General features: G+C 36.8%; 1 protein-coding gene and 1 long non-coding RNA gene across 2 annotated transcripts in view; one reads left to right on the forward strand and one right to left on the reverse strand.

Annotated features, from left to right (window-relative positions):
* The window catches only part of LOC109490810, a 66,380-nt gene that overhangs the window by 18,689 nt on the left and 24,657 nt on the right, over positions 1 to 23,034 (forward strand). The gene's annotated exons all lie outside the window — the stretch shown is intronic.
* Positions 1 to 23,034, reverse strand: part of CPA3 (carboxypeptidase A3) — a 29,741-nt gene that overhangs the window by 6,087 nt on the left and 620 nt on the right. Inside the window, exons 3-10 of the mRNA XM_011234520.3 lie at positions 20,615 to 20,739; positions 11,341 to 11,443; positions 11,134 to 11,235; positions 9,703 to 9,804; positions 8,081 to 8,191; positions 7,067 to 7,157; positions 5,843 to 6,045; positions 3,947 to 4,031 (exon numbers count right to left, since the gene is read on the reverse strand). Coding sequence (XP_011232822.1) covers positions 3,947 to 4,031; positions 5,843 to 6,045; positions 7,067 to 7,157; positions 8,081 to 8,191; positions 9,703 to 9,804; positions 11,134 to 11,235; positions 11,341 to 11,443; positions 20,615 to 20,739 — 922 coding nt within the window. The remainder of the gene's footprint in view (positions 1 to 3,946; positions 4,032 to 5,842; positions 6,046 to 7,066; positions 7,158 to 8,080; positions 8,192 to 9,702; positions 9,805 to 11,133; positions 11,236 to 11,340; positions 11,444 to 20,614; positions 20,740 to 23,034) is intronic.

Genomic DNA, 23,034 nt, shown 5'->3' on the forward strand with positions numbered 1-23,034 from the left:
ACTCACAGATGGATTATATTAATGATGCAAGCTATCTATTTCTGTCAATTCAGTGAACTGTTCTTACTAACTAGGTACTATGTTCAGTTATTTCTAAGATGGTAAAGGATTGGATAGGTCAGCAGTATACAAATGTAAACATTTCACAATCTTTTACATCAGTTTTTGTGCCATCTAAATATTGCTGCTTTGTGGCAAAGAGTTGGTATACCATTTGACTCTGGTCTGGAATGCTGATCTTTGTTCCTATTTTTCCCTAAATTGATAAAATATTTCTTTATCTTATTTTTATAGTCTATAAGTAAGGGATTAAGTTTAGACCAGTGGTTCTCAAACCTAGTTTAATCTTTGAATCACTTTGGATACTTTATTTATTTATTTATTTTTTAAAAAAGATTTTATTTATTTATGTGACAGAGAGCCAGCGAAAGAGGGAACACAGCAGGGGAGTGGGAGAGGAAGAAGCAGACTCCCAGCAGAGGAGCTAGATGTGGGACTTGATCCGATCCCGGAACGCTAGGATCACGCCCTGAGCTGAAGGCAGACGCTTAACCACTGCGCCACACAGGCGTCCCTACTTTGGGTACTTAAAAAAAACACAAGTGACTGGCCTCCACCACAAACTAATGAAATCAGAATTCCTGGGGGTGGGGCCTAATCATCCACATATTTTAAAATCTCAGATGATTCTGATGGGAAGTCAGGCTTGAGAACCATGAATTAGATCATCTCCTAGATTTCCTCCTGGTTTCAAATTTTATGATTTTTTATTTATTTGCTGTATTTGCTTCTTAGGTTCAGATTGCAAACTTACTTTTTCTGGAGGTCAGAGCTCTCTCCATAATTTGGGTTTAAAAATGTTCCCTCAGCTCTTTTCTTTGGTCTCCATCAAATCAAAGGAAGAAAACCACTAGCAAATGCTATAGATGCTTTCCCTGTGTCCTGGGACAACCAGGGTCTTGGAATGACTAAACTTTAATTGTGGGGTGCTCTTATTTTCTATTCTTACCAAGTCATTGACACTTTGTTACCCCCAGCTTCTCATGAATGTTTGATTAATTCAATCAGATGCTTTATTAAAGCAGTCACTCTTAAAAATTTTAAACATCTATCAAGCTGCTGCAGCCCTGTGTGGAAGAGGCAATTCTTTCTAAATCTGCATTTCTTTTTTTTTTTTTTTCAAAGATTTTATTTATTTATTTGACGGAGATAGAGACAGCCAGAGAGAGAGGGAACACGCAGGGGGAGTGGGAGAGGAAGAAGCAGGCTCATAGCAGAGGAGCCTGATGTGGGGCTCGATCCCAGAACGCCGTGATCACACCCTGAGCCGAAGGCAGACGCTTAATGACTGCGCCACCCAGGCGCCCCTAAATCTGCATTTCTTTAAAAAATCTTTTAATATAATTTAAAAAATTTAAGATACTGCTACAAAGTTGTACAGAATAGTAATTCCTCTTCATCCTATCCTCGCATTTTGAAAGTGATACATGATGGCTTGGAGCCATGGTATTTTTGGCTATCTCTTTCTCCCAGTTAAAATGTTACTGTGTTTTAATTCTCCTAACCTACCCCTCAAAGCTCCAAAGTTCTGGGCTGTGAGGGGGCATTCCATAAATTCTTGCTCATTAAATTGACTGTGATACAATGCCATGCATAGCTTTAGTATGCTCATAATTTGCATATATATGTAAATTGCATATATATGTGTGGAAAGTGTGAGAGCAATAATACTTTGATGTTCTAGTTGCCATTTGCGAAGTGTGTTCCTGTTTGGAACCCTTTGTTCTTTGATGCCAAGAATATCTAGCTTGTTTGGTCCTGCAGTTTCTCGATATTCACTAAGTAGGCTGCCATTTTAAACTGGTGTTCTAGCGTGTCCTCTCATTCTTTGCTCACTTTTGGTACACTTACATAGCTGAGTATATCATCTTTTTTGAAATCTCATTTTCATCCACTTGTATGTGTAATGAATCTCTAGCTTGGCTGTGTTGTAGCAAAAGATCTGTTTGGGAACTGGCGATTGATTGTGTCATTGTATTTTCTCTTCAGCCTTTTAACAACGACTGCTTGATAGGTGATTGCTGATGAATGTTCTCTGGGAATGGGACTTGTCTGGTTTTTTGTTCATTTTTCTAATTCCACTGAAGCAGCTTCCAGTAAGTTGGCTCTAGAAGTTGTATGTGATGATTCAGGCATTTTTGAATTCCAGAGCAATTAGCAATTATTGAGGGTACAGACTTTAATTCCAAGTTTATATTTTTAGCTTGGGTTGGGGAAGTAGTTTATAAGGTGTGGCTGAGTAGAATTATTGCAAGAAATCCATGGATTCACAGGTACATATTTCTTCTTTTCAATCCACAAATTTAAAAAGTGTAATGGAAATAAGTATATGTGTTTGGTGGTGGTGGGTTGTTCATGAAATGTTTAAAAATTAAGGGCACCTGGGTGGCTCAGTTGGTTAAGCATCTGCCTTCAGCTCAGGTCATGATCCCGGAGTCCCGGGATTGAGCCCTGTGTCAGGCTTCCTGATCAGCAGGGAGTCTGCTTATTCTTCTGCCCCTCACCCCACTCATGCTCTTTCTCTCTCTCTCACTCACTCTCTTTCTCAAGTAAATACATAAACTCTTTTAAAAAATGTTTAAAGGTTAAACAGCAGTCTTCATGCTAAGAGTATTGGATGTCATGGCTCTAGAGAGTGATGCAGGCTAAATGGAGTCTAGTCTTGTGGTTTCAATCCACGTTCACTCTTTTTGGATCAGTCAGGGTGCTGTTTTAATTGAGCAAGTTTATGAGTTAATTCTGCTGTTGTTCTATGCCTTGCACTGCGCCAGATATTTTGTGGTCTGAGAAGAGATCTGAAGTATAATCCTTGCTTTTGAGAAATTAAATTTTGTTAGGAAGTTAAGATTTTGTAGGCAGTTCATTGGGAATTTTCCATTCTTTAGTTCTAAGAATTGAAACTGATAAATGATTTGGAGAAAAGGCAATTTTTACTGAAGTATTTCCAAACTAAGATCAGTGGGATCTTGCTATAAGAGAAAAAATGATTTCACTTCCCAAGGTCTGAATTAATGGTCTTTGGTGAAAAATCAAATGAATTTCTTTTCATTGCTTAAAAATAGAAAACCTGGTTTTTTAGCTATGGAAACCAAGTGAGAAAGCATTATGTGCATGGTCAAGATCATGGGTTTTGGTTTTGTTGAAACCTGGGACTAAATCCCAGTTTAGCCAGTTACAAGTGCAGCCTACCTCATAGGATGTTGTGATGATTAACTGAGATTGTGAAATCAAGGGCCAAGCACAGTGCCTGACTTGTCAGAAATCTGTCAGTAATTAAAGAAATGCACAAAGACAAAGAAAGTCTAAAAAAATAGTGAAGAGTTAGAAGTGGTACTTGGACAATAAAACAAAAGCAACAGAACTAGAACCCTTACATCCTCTTTCTTAATCCGCCATAGACATTTCAGTTTAACACAATAGGAAAGGGGGGTGAGAAGGACAAGAAATTGGTTTTACGTGATGAAAGTGGCTGTAACTTTTGGCCTGCCCATTTTCCTACCAGGAGCTAGGGAATCCTGTCCAATTAAACAACAATAACAACAACAAAACTGTTGAGTTTGCTCCAACTAATTCTTGTTAGTTCCCGTGAGGATAAATGTTGCTCATGGGGAATGGGAGGGTGGATGAATTAAACCAAAACTTAATCTTGATTTAACAATTTCTGCTGACCTTGTAAACCCTGTATAATTTGTTTCTAGAAAAATCTTATCCCCACAAAAGGGCAGAGTATATCCCCTAGATTCACATGTAATTCAGAATCATTCATTGAAACTGAAGTTTAAATGAGCAATTCTAGATGTTATAATCCTAATTTACCAATTCTAAAATTTCTTTAATATTTAAAAAAAGAGGGAAAATAACACAGTAAATAATAGGAAAAACTTACAGATCGTTGATGCTATTGGGCCATATATGTAGCGGGTTTCATAACGAGTTGCTAGAACATCAGTGCCGATCTTTGCAACTTTAGCCTGAAGAAAAAGGGAAGTTAGAATTGGAATGATAGGGAACTATGTAAATGCTATTAATTTGTTGGGAATCAAAAAAAGGAAATTTTACTGGTTATTTGGCAATTGAAGATCAAAATAAAATCAAAGGTTAAATGAAAAATTTATTTTTGGTAAGATATATTGTCATTGTGAAGAATTCTAAATGTGAAATCAGTTATAAATAGAAATGTCATATCTCATTTTGGATTTCTACCCTTTCTTTTCTCTCTTCTTTCTCCCTCCCTCATTGTTCCCCCCATCCCCCCACCCCTTCCCTGCTTTCTTCCTTTTGTCCTTCCTTCTAAAAAACATATTCGTCCTGCTTCCTCTCAGATACTTTTTGGCTGCAGATAACTTGTCTCTTCCAAAGTTCGTTTCTCCCATGTTCCTGCTTCCTTTGTTTTTATGGGCACCACATTGCCAAAGGACTTTTCCACATTGGATTTTAGCATGCTGAGGGAAGAAATGTGGTTGACTCTTCTTTAAAATAGTTGTTAAATTAGTATTTCTCTTCCAGGGTGAATGCATTTCATGACCTTTAATACACATTAGTGCTTCATGCTATGAGAATGCTTATTGGGATGAATTTTAATGGAATATAATCACTAACATATTTGTACCCTCAATGAAGATTTTTAGTTTGTATGTGTAATGTATATAACCAAAAGATAAGTTTTTTCTTAATTAATTTAGTTGCTGTGTAAGAACTCTTTACTCAATATGGTTTGTTGTGTGTATTTGTATTTTTAATCGGTAATGCCATTTTCCTAAGGGCAGACTGAAATTACATTGCTGTAGCTTTTCATGAACTAATCAAACTCATGGGTTCAGATTCTCAACTATATTGGCTAAATAAATGACTATGGGCCACATATTGCTTGTATATTTTCTTTGTTGTATATATACAGATGGTTTTAATGACTGGTTCAAATCTCTGCTGCAACTGAAATTAAATGCTGTTGTGCTGAATACAGTGGATGGAAATCAAAATGACAATTGTGACTTCTTTTTCAAAAAAAATATTTTTAAAAATATGAGGCAGTTTTGGAACCATAGTTTTTACTGAATGTGCTGTATTTATCAGGCCCACATGGGATCTGGGACACTGAACTTTATCTGCTTTATTTCTTTTCTTTTACAGCAATTAAAAATATCCCTTTTTATGGATATTCACACTACAGGTTCTTGTGATGCACTGGAACCCATATGCAAAGGTTTTGTTTGTTTGTTTTAAGCCAAATTAGTTTTCATACAAAGGAAAAGGATGCTTGTTGGATCTTAGTTCTTGAAAGGCAGTGTGTTCTCAGTGAGGAAGCTTCACAAACATTCATAATGTTCTTTCTTTGGATAGTAGTAGAATTAATATTATTTCCAAGTTGATTAGGAGGATAAAAATATAGATCTTCTCAAATATGGTGTTTTAGGGAAGTAAATAGATACCTTTCTGTTCTATTAGACTTTTGCTGCATGTGGTTTTACAGTATGTCTATGGTAAATGTTTATATAACAGTCTGTGTAGTAATGGAATTCTAGTCTGAATGGCCTAGATATTGTTACTTACTGGCTTTATCTTAGAATCACACTGAAAGATTTTATCTCTATCTTTTTATCACATGAAAAATTAATCTAGGAATTATGACTTTTAACTCTTAGGTAAACTTTTTTAGTTCTTTCCTTTGGTATTAAAATGTGAAATTCTTTCAACATTATGCAGTTGTTCATAAAGAACAGTTGTTTGTGAAAGTCAGCGGTGGTGTCTGTCAGTGCATAATCATAGGCTTTTTTCTACATACCAGGTCCTTGTGGTTAGGTGGCAGTTTTGATGTATATCCATAGGGAAACAATAGCATCTGGGAATAGGAGTGGAAGGTGATATAGGCCTTGATTGATTTCAGATGGCTTCGAATGAAGTCAGTGACAGCTTTGGTCTCTTTTTCGGACTCTGGTTCTGGGCCCCGATAGATATCTGCACATGGATTCTTGGTGTTCAGAAAAGCTGCAGTGGACATGGATGGATGAGATGACAGTCTGCTCCCCATCAGAAAAGCTCCTGCCTCTTCTGACATGGGCTCACAAAATGTTTTAAAAATTTTCATCTCCCGGGTTTTCAGGGCTGCCTCAGTGTCTCTGGAGTACATAGTCTTTGCAGACCAACTTTGTACACACAACTCAGAATGTGACAGACCCAGCCCACTGGAATATTCTTAACCTTGTTTATTTTGTCTCTGTTTCCCAGGGTTATAGGAATAATACACCAGAAGCAGCTCAGAGCCTGGAGCCAGATAGACCCAAGTTCCAGTTCAACCCACTCCAACCTGTTGGGGACTGGTGTTAATTACCTTTTTTGAGTCTGAGTTTCTTCAACCCATTTAAGCAGGCAGCACTCGCTTAGGGGTAGCTACTATTATCGTAATTACTATGGTAGAATAAAATTAAAAGCTGAGGTGGTATTTTCAACCAAGTTAGGTAAAGAAAAATTTATGAATTGGGGTAGTGGTAATTTCTCCTTCAATATATGTAATGATGAATTCGTATTTGTATAGCAACTACAGTGTCATCTGATGTAGCAGGCCTCTGCTTATCATGGCATTTCCATTAAACCTTTTCACTTTCTTTGCCGCAGCTGTTTCTTTTCACTAAACATCTAAAAAACTATCTGTATGCTAGTTTTAACCACTGGTATTTCTCAGCTTTTATCAGACCAGGAAGAGGAGGGACCTGAGACCTCTCTTCAGATTATCTGAATTTATGTGCAACTGGATAGTGCCTGATTTTTAGTAAGCTAGATATATTAAGCAAGAGATGGTTTGATAAACAACCCCACCCCCTACTTCCTCCTATATAACAAAACATTCATAATATCTCTAAGGTAGGGATAATTATCTTTTATTTTTTAGATTAGAAAATTAACACTCAGGAGATACATATTTTTACTGAAATAAGTCAGTGGTTTAACTGAATTTGTTGTCAGACACTCTTTTATAGCTATTTTCCTTGAGATCGCGTGTACTACTCACAGTTCCACGAGGCATTAAAGTTCCTGTTGAGGTCAGTGCCAATGCATTTGGAGTTTTGGTTCTTGGAACGATTTTTCCTCCACATGCGGTTCTGCAGGATTGAATGATGGAGGTGTTTACACCAGATCAGTTTGCATTTTTCAGTTTGATCATTTCAGATCCTCTCTGCAGGTGTCTACAGCTTTATTTGAAATCTACCTAGTTAACCTGAGGCTCCTTTTTATAAAGAAAAATATATTGTTTTCCTATAACTTTTAATATTTTCAGAAACATTGTTTTTTATGTTAATATTTTAAGGTCTTGATAAAATAATTTAGTTAGCTTTAAAAACTGTTTGATTAGTTCTCAGTACTAGAAAATGATCAATAGTGTTCTGAAATTACCTATAATTTAAATTATAACTTCATTACATCCTTCACCATTTATATATTTCAGATATAAAACAGGTCAAATTGTGACTGTTAGAGCATAATTTTCAGAAAAGAACTGAATGTGATAGTATCTGTCTGAAAGTTCAGTATTAATCGTATTAAGCAACAATGTGTCAGAAAAGGATGCTGTTAAAGGACAGATACACAGATAACTGTGTAACTCATTTATTTATTAATTTTTTGATACATTTATTCCGCATCAAATTCTATTAGAGATAGATTGGAATACAGTGACTTTTGCTTTGAGGTCAGTGTTCAGAATGTCTTTAATTGACTTTTAGTTTTAGGTAGAATGTGCTTTTTGTGTATCATATAACATACATTTCTTTTATAATTATTGCTCTGTTTCATTTTTTTTCATTTCTAGTTTCAGTGGCAAAAATTTCCTATTATTTCAAGGACACCTATGCAACCAGGAAATCATGCTTGTCTTAGTCTGAAATGAGATTCTTAAAAATATATTTTTCTGAGTTAGAATTAACTGGTTACTGAAACCTTAAACTTAATCCATAACAATCAATGTGCATTAAAGTCAGTAAATACTATATTGTCCAAATGCAAACAAGAGACTATGGTCTCTTACCCGTGTCCATGACCAAATATATCCATCAATATTGAATACAGGAAGAACATAAAAATTCATTCGGTCCAGGAGTTTGGTCATAATTTTATTTTTTCCGTAAGTTTTGGCTGCCTGTAGGAGTAGGAAAAAATGAAGCTATTGGTGTAAAGTTTATCACCATGTGGACAGTTGTGGCTATAATAGTCATAGCTACCACTCCTTTGGTCATTTGCCTAAGGTCACATGATTTCAAACATATTTCCCCTAAATAGCATGTTACTTATTCAGACTAGTGAAATTAATTAAACTGACTATTCTTTAAAGGATCATTTAATTGTCAAGAGTGTAGCATTCCACATACAGTGTGCAAGATAGGTTTTATAGGAAGAATGGAGGCCAAGTGAAAAATTAGCAGTACACCTTGCTTTAAGTGGATTCTTTCCTTCACATCCTTTAGGTAAATATAGATTGAGTTTGTAAGCATAAGAATATGTAAATATTGGAGAGGATTCATAAATTAATTATAAATAGGATTAAAGAAAAATGCTGTATTAATAAAAAGCTCAAGCATTTAGATTGACCAATTCCTTTTCTCCCATCAGATTGAAATTTCTGTAATTATCTATACTTTCTGTGGCTACCTAGAACCTCTCTCATTCTTGCAAAATCTCTTCCAGGTACATCTGTTCCAGAGCCAAGGGATTTCTTTTAGCCCTGTCACATGTATTCCTTTATAGGTTGAATAAGGAGAGCTCTTGGCCCTGAACTGGAAGAGCTAAAACAACTGCAGGGATAAATAAGTTCTACTGGCAGATTCATTCCTAGTTAAAGTATCCATGCTCAGAAAGCCATTGTCATGCGTATTATATCAGCTTGTTGTATGCAAAAGCTGGCAGAAAAGAGAAAGTTAAAAGATAGTAGGAGTAGGAATAGAATAGAATGAGAAGGGGCGCCTGGGTGGCACAGCGGTTAAGCGTCTGCCTTTGGCTCAGGGCGTGATCCTGGCGTTATGGGATCGAACCCCACATCAGGCTCTTCCGCTATGAGCCTGCTTCTTCCTCTCCCACTCCCCCTGCTTGTGTTCCCTCTCTCACTGGCTGTCTCTATCTCTGTCGAGTAAATAAGTAAAATCTTAAAAAAAAAAAAAAAAAAAAAAAGAATAGAATGAGAAGAACAACTCATAAGCTGAATTGACCTTTAAAAACAGTGAGTTATTTTTCCTTTGGAAAGGAAATTAAGTATGAAAATTCCAAGTGCGTGATAGGCCAATTAAAGATCTAAACAGGAACTCAAGGTCTGTGCTTTGAGCTCACTGAAGAAAGGCCAAGATCGTAGATTGTAATGTTAAGACAGTTGCAGATTGTCCATACCTTGCTATAGGGGAGGCCATATCATAACCCCCCCAAATTCTTTAAGTTTTATAAACTGTCAGCTGGAATTCAAGAAGTTTGAAGGAAGGTGTCAATTTTAGAAAAACCCCAACAATGAGTAAAATCCAGAGCATTTATTTCCTGACAGCACCAAATGTGGGCCCTTCTGGTTAAGTGAAACTGCACTCATTTGGAAAGGAGTGTTGCCACTCAGTGAAGTGCTGGAGATTTGACAATTAAAGGAGAATTGTATGAGCATTCCGATTCACTTACCTGATAGACAAACCACTGGCAGAATGCTGGGGAGATCCATTCTCGTGCATGAATGCCACAATCCATAAAAATAGCCTTTCTTCCTTCATCCCTTTTCCCAATCTATTTAAAAATAAACTTGAGGTATTATTTTGCATGAGGTCACACATTGATCCTTTGTTGTCCAACACCTCATTCCTATGCTCTCAAAGCAATTCTTTCCCCTGTCTTCTGTTGAATAATTGCATATGCACATATTATTTTCAGGTAGGACCATGGCACATATCCTTAAATATCTATACATAATTCATAATCTGTTACATAGTCTATTTTTTTCAAAAATTTTTCTTAACGTCAGAGTTGCTTTTAGGGTTTTAAAAAAAATCACTTATATTGTTTTTCTTATTTTATTGTTAACATCCTTTGGTCTGAGAAATAGATTATATGTTGTTTCTGTTTCTGCCATTTCCTTGTTTTTCTGGCTTCATAAATGGGATGTTTAGCTTTGGGTGGAAAAAATTTTGTAGTTGTGTTTGCAGTGGGTAGGAGAAACAGTGGCTGGATGTTTGAAGGGCTGTCATTTTGAAGAGAATTTAGATTTGTTTTGGGTAGTTGGAGAGACTGAATGGATGGGGGGAATTCAGGGTAAGGAAGGACTTCCCGGTTATTAAGGGTAGGTCTCAGGGAACACTGTCTTTAGGATGTAGAAAAATCCAGCAGCAGCTGATGGGTAATTGTCAGGTCCATTATAGAAGGGAATTTCCCCATCAACATAGGGTTGAAATGCCTCACGTACTGTGCTGGGATCCTATGATTCTGTGATACTTAAACTTCTCTTTTCTTCATGACATTTAGTCACCAGCTTCACTGAATTTTATTTTATTTTATTTTTTATTTAAAAAATTTTTTTTAAAGATTATTTATTTATTTATTTATTTATTTATTTATTTATTTATTTGACAGAGAGAGAGAGACAGCCAGGGAGAGAGGGAACACAAGCACGGGGAGTGGGAGAGGAAGAAGCAGGCTCCCAGTGCAGAGCATGGAGCCCGATGCGGGGCTCGATCCCAGGACCCTGGAATCACGCCCTGAGCCAAAGGCAGATGCTTAACGACTGAGCCACCCAGGTGCCCCTTCACTGAATTTTAATGGATGGAAAACTGTTTTATATGCCAGGGACATCATAAACTCTTATAATAAAGATATGGGATAAGATATTTATCTGAGTTTGTCCATTGTGTCCCACAGATTGTTTATTCAGGAGCTTTCTTGGTTCCACCCAAAACCATCTGTCACTTCTATTTTTGAATGGACATTTGGAGCTTATATATTCTTCAAAAAAAATATAAAACTTTTTATTGTCTCAAAATTCACTAGTTGTGTCACAAAGTACGTTTTAAATTTATATTTTTCCAAAATAATAAGAATCAGTAGTTCTTGAATTATTTTTACCTTGAGAACATATAGTGGGTTATCTTCAACAGTGGTTCCAATTTTAATACGAGAGACCATTTCGGGATGCTTATGCACCATTTTTTCAGTCCAAGCAACAATCTTAAGAACAAAACCAATTTTGAGGAATTAGAATACAAAAAACTAAATGAGAACAAATGTTCAGGTTTATAGTTTTTTTTGCAGTACAGGCACTTTATACTGTACCTTGTCCCAGTTATTGTATTTTGCATAGCTGTGCCTGCCTGGGATATCTTCTTTAACATCAAACTGTTTCTCAATCTCTTCTTGTAGATCATGAATCAAGATTCTGTTTGACAGGGGAATGATAAAATATACATTTACTGGAGAAAAAAAACCCCACAGTTATCTTTCATTTACAGAAATTTTCTCTTCCTTCTTCTCTATCTTAGATCAAGTTTGCCCTGTTTCTTCATTATTCTCTAACCATCTCTTTTAGAAATGTCATGTGTCTGGCTTCAAATCTTCCCATTTATCTAGAGCTGTGCTGTTCAATGTGATAGTCTAGCCATACATGGCTATAGAGCATTTAAAATAGGGATTGTCCAAAAAAGAGGTTGCTGTTATGTCAAATATACACAACATTATGAAGACTTTGTATAAAAAATTATGTAAGACACCTCGCTAATGAGTTTTATATTCATTACATTTTGAAATAATATTTTGAAGTAATAATACTGGGTTAAATAAACTATATTGCTAAAATTAATTTGCCCGTTGCTTTTTAACTTTTTTTTTTTTTTAAAGATTTTATTTTTTATTTATTTGACAGAGATAGAGACAGCCAGCGAGAGAGGGAACACAAAGCAGGGGGAGCGGGATAGGAAGAAGCAGGCTCATAGCAGAGGAGCCTGATGTGGGGCGATCCCATAACGCCGGGATCACGCCCTGAGCCGAAGGCAGACGCTCAACCGCTGTGCCACCCAGGCGCCCCTGCTTTTTAACTTTTTAAATGTGACTACTAGAATCTTTAAAATTGCACATGGGGCTTGCATTAATACTACTTTGGTCAGCATTGATCTATAGTCATTCTCTAACTTTCTTCAAACACATACGTGTTCACATACACACAACACAAGCAATAGTGGATACTCTTAAATACAAATTTACTGACCATCCCATACCACTTCATACTTTAAGAGTTGGGAGAAATTTGAATAACAGTGATAGTAAGCACTTACTTAGTACTTACCATGTCCCAGTCATTGCTCTAAACCACCTTATGTACATTAACTCATTTAATCTTGACATGAAATTATTATCCTCATTTTATAGATGAGAAAACCGAGACATAAAGTGTTTAAATAACTTGTCCATAGTTACAGAGCTAAAAAGTGGTTAGGCTGATTTGGAGAGAGTGAAATAAGAGGCAGGAAGAATTGTTAGGAGGCTAATTGGGGACCCAGAGCTCTTGTACCTCTACCCTCTTCTATATTTTCATCTCTGTTCTCATCTCTATTCCTGAGTCATCTCATCTCAATGAATTCCATGGCTCTAATGGTTGCCCACATTTGCATTTACAGTTGTGAACTCTCCCCTGAACCTCCCACACCCCTAGATTTTCTCCTGCTTCTCCGGTGGCGGCTTGTTCATCCAGCTGCCTAACTGACATTTTCACTTGAACATCCATTTGTTTCATATGGGCCAGGTCCTGATTTACATATGTTATTTTATTTTTATCTTGTTAATATTATCCCCTTTTAAGAGATGGGGACATTGTTGCTTAGAAAGCTTAAATACCCATAATTTGTGTGTGTTGGGGTTGGGAGTTTGAATGCAACTTTACTTGACTTTAAGATTTATGTTTTGGAAATGCCATTATCTCATATGTACTCAAATATTTTTGTATATTTTGTCTGTTTGGGGATTTTCTATTGTGCTCCACTGATCTGTTTTCCTACTCTTGTGTAAGAACCAAGCCATATTTAATTATAGTTTTAATATTGAATTTTAATATTTAATGTAGTGTCTTCTTATTCTTGTTTCCAAATTTTGGAGTAATTTTACCTGTTCTTAATAAATATTTGGTCAGAATCATTTTGGAAATTATTAGAATTATTAGAAAAATAATTGTACTAAGTTAGGAATAAATTTGAGAAGAATCTAATTAATAATGGACCATAATAAAGCTGTCTTTTTGATTCTTCAGTAAAATTTTGTATCTTTTGTTTATTCATAAATTTTTATTAGTCTTGTGAGTGGCTTTTTTCTCACTAAACATTTGAACTGGTTATTCATATATTAAAAAAACTTATTGCTTTGGTTATACTTATCTATTTAGGTACCTTATTAGTTAAAAAATGATCTGTTCACTTCTAATGATTTTTTAGTTATGCCTTTAGGATTTTTGTTTTTGTTTTTTTTTTTATGGTTTTAGGGTAGTTATTTCTTCTGTAAAAAATTATACATTCTACTTTGTTTCCAATAACTGTTTTTTTCCCCTTGCTTTATTGCATTGGTTAAACTCTGAACAATGGAAAATAGTAGTGGTGAAAGAGGGCATTCTATTTTTTTCTGCTTTTAGCAAGAAAACCTGTCTTTCACCACTACATATAATGTTGATTGCCACTTGAGATTAATATGGTGGTATCTATTGATATGATCAAATTATTATTGTCCATTGTGTCTAGTTGCATTGAATTTTATTATTAGATTCCTTAATATGTTAAATATAATGTTACAGCCATCAGAGATTAACAGACACTCTCACAGGGGCGCCTGGGTGGCACAGCAGTTAAGCATCTGCCTTCGGCTCAGGGCGTGATCCCGGCGTTATTGGATTGAGCCCCACATCAGGCTCCTCTGCTATGAGCCTGCTTCTTCCTCTCCCACTCCCCCTGCTTGTGTTCCCTCTCTCGCTGGCTGTCTCTGTCTCTGTCAAATAAATAAATAAAATCTTAAAAAAAAAAAACAAAACCAAACACTCTCACAAAATGCTTCATTCATCTTATCTTAGATAAGATTATAAAAGGCTTATTTAATCTAGGAGGAATACATTGGACATAGGTAAAATGACTTGTAGAAAGCAAGCATACTATCAGTAGGTGATAGCTAACAGCAAAAAAAAAAAAAGGAAAATAAACTACATCAACAGAGGGATTTAGCAGACAAGGGTCAGTGGTCCTTTGGTGTAAATCCAAATGACCCAGCATATTTTAAAAATGTGAATAACCCTTGAGGATGTCATTCTTTTATAGCACAGTGTGAAAATTCGTGTTGGTAATGGTAATTCCTCAATCAAATTAAACTACAGTATTCGCTATACTTTATTTTTCAGGATAGAGATTGATGGCTTATAATGGAAATGTTTCAGTGAAATATTTAAAATCAAGAACTGTTTGAAGTTGTACTGAATAGTTTCCTTATTTGGATTATCATAGTTCCAATTGACTTTTTATAAAAAAAAGCATTAGTATTGTTGATGGAATGCATATGTATTTTCCTTCTGTTAGCGGTAAGTCCTATGTAGGAAGATGCTGCCTGTTTTTTAACATGCATTCTAATCATTTAGGATAGTATCATGCACTCTTTCACCTCCATGAACCCAATCATAAAAGGAAGTAGTGACCTGGTGGGAAGAGGCTCTGTGGTCATTCTTGAATTCCAATCCCATTTTGGCTTAATACTTTATGTGATCTTGGGTGGGTTAACCGCCTCTCTGAGCCTCAGTCTACTCACTTTTACAGTGGAATCAAACATGTCAGCCAGCATTGTGGTGAAGATGAAATGAATTGAAATGTGGGAAGTGATTGGCAAGCCATAGGTGCCCAGTGAAGCTCAGTATGACAGTGAAGTTGAGTCACAAAATTGACAACAACTTCATAGACTTAACATGTCTTTGACCCAGGCCTTGGTGGTATGTAGTTGTTTGACTCTGATATCTTCAATTTCTTGCAATAATGAACTGTGACACCGTAGCACCCACTCTATTTGTCTCTCTTTTTTCTTGCTGATTGACTGATGTGAGTTTGGAGACAGAAGATAAGTGAGGTGTACTTCTAATTAGAGTTTATTTAGCACATGACACCAAGTACTACTCATGAATATTGATTCCCATTAACATTACTGACAAACACATTATTATGCACATTATATCTAATTCACTGTGTGCTTAGCTTTTTGACTTACGATGAATCTGGGATTTCTCAGAAGAAGAATTATGACACCAGATTTGGAATCAGGTGTGGTATGTTGCACTAACACTCTTGAGGCCTGCGAGGGTTAGAAATTATATTTTGGGTGGTCACTATAGACATAATGAATTCCTTTAATTAATTGTTTTAAGTTCTAAAGAGGGTATGAGGCTTTTGCTTTACCTGCATTTATAAAAGTAGAGCAAAAGAGCAATTTTATGGTCCCAGAGGTTGATTCGTAACATGAGGCAGTATTAATTAGTCACAGGAAGCTCGTATCTAAGAATATTTTTAGACTTACACATATCAATTTAGCTCTTGTGATAACAGCAGCAAAAGAAAATCGTGTGAGCTAAAATACGACCTTTCCATAAAGCAGCTGCATGAGGACATCAGAATAGTGCCAGATTGTTGCTGATAGGGACTAGAAATTAAGCCTAAGGCTGGAAATTAAGAACTAGGGCCAGATGTTATTTTCATGAGCCCTTTCACTAACCAGCAGCCAGGCTTAAGCAGATGAAACCAAATTATTTTCTCCCAAATATTATTTTAGCACTCCAAGATTTGTCTAATTTGTTAAAGAAAATCCTAAATGTAGATGAAAGGATAAATAATTATCGCTGAGGATTTAATGATGCAAATGGCTAATGTTTATGGAACCTTTCTTATGTGCCAGGAATTCAGCTCAGCATGGTATTTATATTTTGTCATTTAATCTTCACATCATCATTATTAATTGGGTACCGTTAGCACCCCAAAATGTTAGGTAGAAGTTTCCAAAGTTGACACAACTGTTAAGATACAGAAGTTGGGACTTGAGCCTAGAGGTGTCTGACTTCCGCATTCCAGTTGTGAGCCATTATACAACAGTGCTTCCAATGACAAGGAGTGAAATCCTTGGATATTGCCCTCAGACCTGTAGTCTTCTTAGTCTACTGAGTATTGTGCAGAGTTCGCCCAGTTAACCAGCTCTCCTGGAAGGCTGTGTCCCAAAGTCAGGAAGTAGATAAGAAGTTCAGAGAAGAGGCAAGATGAATACTTTTTTGACAATTTCAGGGCTCCCTCCATCTGTTGCTTTTAAAGAGTAACAGAGAAATGGAGAATGGTAGGCCAGTGTATGTGACTGCCATAGGCTCTGGTATATATATATGTGTGTGTGTGTGTGTGTGTGTGTGCGTGTGCGTGTGCGTGCACGTGTGTGTGTGTGTGTGTATGTGTGTGTGTGTGTGTGATGGGGAAGCATGTTCCAGGGATTCAGAATCATTATTAATGGTGTCTTATAAACTGTAAGTCTGGATTGCGTCCCCTCCTCTGTGCCCACATTCCAGCAGGATAGGGGCTACTCAAAAAGCATGATTTCAAGTTTCCACAAGATCCCATTTGTCCCCAGTAACTCCCTAATTGGGTTACCATGTATACAACTTGGCATTTACTGACATGGATTTCCCAACATTTGAGGCACACTTCCTTGTTGAATAATAAACTTTAAGGCACTAATTTATTCACTAGGAGGAAAAGGGAGCATCTAATGATAGCCCTTAGTTATCCTCTGTTGTAGAGTGTGTATGCGTGCATGTGTGTGCGTGCACTCATGTAAACACATGTATAAGTATTTCCCTCACTTGCATTAGTAGAAGTAAAGGAGCCAGGTGATTTTGTGGTTCCAGTCAGTCTTCATGAAACCTCTACAAAACACCACTTTAGAGATGAAGAAAATGAGGTGAAGAGAAGTTAAATAAATTTTCAATGTTTAAATACCTAACTTGTAGTTTAAATGGGACTGGACCCAGACAACCTCACCGAGAACCCACATTCTTATTTACCACACTGTTCTGCTTTCCACCATCACCAGCATCTCTTTGCAGTTTGTAGCAGATAATCAGCATACCTGTTTTACTCTTGGGCAAGTGATATATAAAAATGTAGAGCAAAAGGAAAAATGAATGGAATAAGACATTAGAATCATTTATTTGATTGGAATACTTATCTGATAGGACAGTATATATACTCGGATATGAATTTGTGTCTGACTGATCATTATAGGGTAATAAGACATTAATATGAAGTGTCGATGAGTCAATTTGATATAGATTGGTCAGTTTGATGTAGATTTCTTTTGCATTTCCCGTATAATCTTATGTGCATCTTACTAAGATTTCACTTAATTGTATCATTTGTTTTGCTTTGTATGTGTTATACCATATATGTTAGTAGTTGTTTTCTGAATTACCTTTCATTAACAATTCTTTATTTTCTGATTTTAACTTTTGATCAAAGAAAAGATAACCTAAAATTGATCTGAAATACAAATATCTAAAATTTAAAAAAATTAGTAAAGACACTAGGGTTTTTAACTACTGAATCTAAATATGGCGTCTGCTCCTATAGCCTCAGTTTAATAGGCGTGCTTTTCTTTCTTCTTTTTTTTTTAAAAAAGATTCTATTTATTTATTTGACAGAGTGAGAGAGAGAAAGAGAGAGCGCATGTGCGCAAGCAAGGGGAGTGGCAAGGGGAGTGGCAGACAGAGGGAGAGGGAGAAGTAGGCTCCCTGTAGAGCAGGGGGAGCCTGTTGCGGGACTCAATCCCAGGACCCAGGGATCATGACCTGAGTTGAACGCAGTCACTTAACCAAGTGAGCCACCCAGGCACCCCGTGGGTGTGCTTTTCTTTAGACATTTATTCACCAGTCTGTTCAGGTTTGTTGGTATGTAGGTATTAATTTGTTTTGCAGACTTGGTCTTTTATGATTTTGTAAAAGTGTAAGTAAAAATGGAGCAAACATGCTACTTTAAAATCAAATCTTAGTAATTTAATTTCCTAAAAATTAAAAAAAATTCACACACAGATACTTTAAACTAAATAGTGGTCTATATGCACTGTCTAATGAAGGGTGTCTAAGTAAATCATTGTGTCAAACCAGCCTCTTAATGTGGTTTTGTTCAGACTGGTGCCTGGGTCCACCAGATGTTTCTGTTCTTAGAGCGCAGAAGACTGTTACTGACTGACGCCAAGTAACACATATAATTAATATGCAAATAAAATTATCTATATAATTAGTACTTGGAGACAAGATTTAAATAGTCCTTGTCTGCACAGATCACTTTACATATTTATATTTCTGAGGAAGGTAACTATCTAATTATGTGGCTTTCCCACAACTGTGGCTAATTTGGACCAATTTCTAGAAATCATGTTCTAATTAGATAAAACTAATTTTTATTGGTAGTTTAACACTTGGGTTCTTGAGGTAGATAGCAAGGAAGTATTTTGGCATAAAACAAAGTGAAAAACACACTATATTTGTGAGGATCTGGATTTAGACCTCTGTTTAAGTCAGAATTGTTTCAGCCTAAGAGAGACCTAGAGGTCCAAAGAGGAGAGAGAGGTGCCACCTGTCTAGCTATCTTCTGTCACAGTGATCTATTCTGTTGTCCACACTCACATCAAGTAACTTAGCTTTTTGTCTGCATTACCAGAATATAAGGAAAACCTAATACTTTATTTTTCTGTTGCTGTTCAAATCAAATTAAACAAAATTGACGAGCTAACATTTATTTTAGCTTGGGCTGGATACTTTGTAAGAATTAGTTGATCACAGGAATTTGGCTCCGGTCTGTACTAAGGTAGTAAAATAAAGAGTGCAGTAATTGAGGCACACATTTAAGAAGACTGGCAGTGAAGTGAATCAAGAGACACAGGCAGCAGAGGATATATAGGGGGAGGAGGGATTTCTTAGATGAAAGAAGACCATCTGAATGTTAGTGTAAGTAGAGAGTCTCTAATGCACTACTAGTTTCTGAGATCTTGGAAGTCTATTTATAAAGTGTCTTTCTAATTTTAATGGTACAATTTATAAGAACATAGAAAAGCACACATTGATATATTAATTAGAAAGGGTTAAATGCTGATAGAAATTAATTCTGAATATGTGCTTCTCAATTATTAATTTCTAAATTTGTTTCACAACCCTCTTGAAATGACAGCAAGAACAAAGACAATCATTAACAACAACCACAAATAATAGCCTGCTACTTTTTAAGCCATTAAGCCACGGGCAAGAATTTTTTTTACTTGTCTTATATTTGTCCTTCCTTAATTTCAATAGAGTTTATATTTATTAAGGATATTCTAGCAATAAGAACATAATCAAGTCGTGATAAGCAGCAGTAAATCCTGCTCTGTAATATGACATGATATGTTTCAGCCAGAATAAGAAGGCTTTTTTAGTTACACCTCTATGTTGGATAGCAGAGGCATGAAATAGCAAGTCAAAAAGAAAGAGCTAGTGCTTAGCAGTGTTTCGAATGGTGAGGGTCTCAGTAAAGGGAACTGCTGGGATGACAAGGGCTGGTAGAGTTAAAACAGAACCCCTCGTTACATCAAACACATTTTGTTTTCTTTCTTTTTTTTTTTTAAGATTTTATTTTATTTATTTATTCGACAGAGATAGAGACAGCCAGCGAGAGAGGGAACACAAGCATGGGGAGTGGGAGAGGAAGAACCAGGCTCACAGCAGAGGAGCCTGACGTGGGGCTCGATCCCATAATGCCGGGATCACGCCCTGAGCCGAAGGCAGACGCCTAACCGCTGTGCCACCCAGGTGCCCCAACACATTTTGTTTTCTATGTTATGTGTGGATTTGTAATATCACTGGGCTCCCTTGTTCACTGCCCCAGGGCCCAGACGGTGCATGGCCCATGGTTAGTGCTCAATGAGTTCTAATTTTCCCTTATTTCTCTATGGGACCACAATGACTCATTTGTGCATCTTTGGCCATTTGAGAATTCTCTCCTGTTGGATTTAAGTCTTACTCTATTGCATTGCTTTTGCTTTCTCTGAGGAAGAATTTCTTTCACAAAGAATTATTTATTATGTATCTTATATTCCCACATCTCTGACTCAAAGATAAGCATAGTTATTTGGGTGTCCTTTTATGTAGCAGGAGAATTCAAATTCTCAAGAATTCGGTGCCGGTAGTCACCAGTAGTGCTTGAACTCTGTGTTGATTACCTGTCAGAGGTGATGAGTGTGGCTAACCCATCCATGCCTGCACAAGTGCACAATGTCCTTACTAGGAGCTGAATTTTGGAGAGGACAGACATAGGTAATTGCCCTTCTTGAAGATCAGAACAAAAAAAGATGGAAGTTGAGTGGCCGAGTTTGATCTCATCACCTCTGTAATAGTCTATTTGGAAGTAACTGTAAATTTTTTTCTCATAGAGCTTTCATTTTTTTTGGCCCAATTTAAAAATAGTACTTCCCTTTTAATTTCAAGACACCCCAAACCTTGAGTGTCTAACACATTTGAATATTTCATAGGACTTACTCATAGTGCATCTTATTTTGATCCAAGGCAGACTGGATGGACTGGGATTCCTTTTCACTAACTCGGAAATCTATCGTCATATTAGCAGATATGTGGTGGGTGGCATCTGGATACCAGAAGTCAAGCTGCAGAGATGAGTTCAAAGTTAGTCACAGTTAGTTGTTCACCCAACACATATTTCTTAAGAAACGCATGTGTCATATACTACAAAAGGAATTTGGGGTTCAATGTGGCTAAGGTATGGACCCTTCTCTTAATAAGCTTATGAGAATGTGCAAATATACTGTTGAATATTAGGGAGTAGGAGAGAGCATTTGTACTGAGCATTTGTACTGATCACTTTTTCAGGACATAGATAGTATCTATAAATGCAAAAAAAAAAAGAGTAGTTTTGGTTAATCTGTTTGCTTCTACCATCTTGGGGTTGATTGGAGTTGTTTCACAATTCATTTAGCCATAGAATCTGTTTCTAATTGGGAATATAGATTAAAAATATGCCCCCCACCTCTGCCCTTGAGTCAGGCCTCAAAACCAGTTGCCCCTGTAAACTCTGAAATTCCTGGAAGGTTTGTGTCCAACAGAAGGCATAGTAATCTCCAGCCCTGTAATTTTTTTAGCAGTATGTCCTTGGACAATACTAAAACTCCTTGAGTTTCAGTCCTTTTCCCTAAAAGGGTTAAGAAGACTTCATTTGGAGTGTTGTAAAGACTGTGAAATGGGTATGAACTCTGGGACCTACAAGCATTTAACAGCTGCTGATTCCCTGCTCTTTTTCTTCCTCTAGCTGAAAATTTCAGAAATTTGGTGAATGGGTCCAAAAGGATAACATTGAAGTAAAAATAACTTTTAGAAGATTCCAATTCTTATTGTTCTTCAAAATCATACTCCATCGTAAAATCAAATGAAGTACAATTCCCCAGCCTGGGAAGTGTGAAGGAAATGTTCGATTCCTACCCACCATTCCAAGCTTGTAGACATGTCTAAGTCCACCTGGGTATTTTGTAGTTGAATCGCACTCTACCTCTACGTCAGTCCATTATGTGCTAATATGAGGCTGCTGTGGACCAGCTAATGTTTATTGGTTTATTTTGATCAGAAAGCTACAGCATAAATTGGACACATGAGAGATGTAGTGTGATTTAAAGGCGTTTTGGTGCTCATAGAGCTTGAACAGGGAGAAAGAGGGTGGAGGAGCAGAGACTGTAGAGATTGGCAGTTTGGCAGATCATGAAGGACTTCAGATGTCACACCAATACCACCAACAGAAAATGCTTCTATAGTGCTTATTATGACCGGGTGTCCTTCTGAGCGTCACCCAATTATTAGTTTAGTCTTTTAACAACCTTAGGAAGTAGGTAGGATTATTATCTTCACTTTATAGAGGAGGAACCTGAGATCCAGAGAGGTTAGGTAACTTGCTTTAGTCCACAGAGCTAGTGTAGAGCTAGTATTTGAACTTTGAAGACCATGCTCTTTCCATACCAGGCTGCCTCTCACTAAAACCTTCAAATGTAGGAATATTATAATCAAGTTTTAGAGCAGTCAGGCTGTAGTGCAGACGTGGCTTTGTGGGAGGCAGGGCTAGAACCTGAACCCTGGATAAGGGGCTATTGAAATAGTCCTGGTAAAAGGTAAGGCAGACATAAATTTGACAGTGGCAAGGGAATGAAGAGGAAAGTATGGATTTGAAAAACATTTGGGAAATTAGAAGAGCAGAACTTGCCATTAGTTTGATGTAGTGATGAGGGACTAGAATAAATCTGATTCAGTCCTGGATTTAAGTCTGCTGTGTCATCTTGGTCATTTAATTTATTGTCTTTGAACTTTGAGTCTTTTGTTTTAACTGGGCTTAATTATGCCACTGACACTGAAAATCTATTGGAGAATTTGAAATGATACATATAAGGTGGCTGGCACAGTGTGCCTTGTGTGTTGAAACAGCTGAATAAATGATAAAATGATTATGTTAGCTCACTGGTTTTTAAAAGAGTGATTGGGGGGCGCCTGGGTGGCTCAGTCGTTGGGCGTTTGCCTTCGGCTCAGGCTCAGGGCGTGAGCCCGGCATTCTGGGATTGAGCCCCACATCAGGCTCTTCCACTGGGAGCCTGCTTCTTCCTCTCCCACTCCTCCTGTCTGTGTTCCCTCTTTCGCTGGCTGTCTATCTCTCTGTTAAATGAATAAATAAAATCTTAAAAAAAAAATAAAAGAGTAATCAAACTTTAAGAGTTTCCTTTTAAAATGGATTTACTCTTGGGCAGGGTCACATATTGATATTTTAAACCATTACTTTGATGTTACCAGTTAACCAGTACCTTGATGTTACCATTTTTTTAAGAGAAACTATGCCACAGGTGGAGATCAGGGTGGGAGGGAGGAGAATGGAGCAGGCAAGGCACTAGCAGAGAGGGGAAAGAGGCCCC

The sequence above is a fragment of the Ailuropoda melanoleuca genome, chromosome 6 (assembly GCF_002007445.2).
Source record: "Ailuropoda melanoleuca isolate Jingjing chromosome 6, ASM200744v2, whole genome shotgun sequence".
Lineage (NCBI taxonomy): Eukaryota > Metazoa > Chordata > Mammalia > Carnivora > Ursidae > Ailuropoda > Ailuropoda melanoleuca.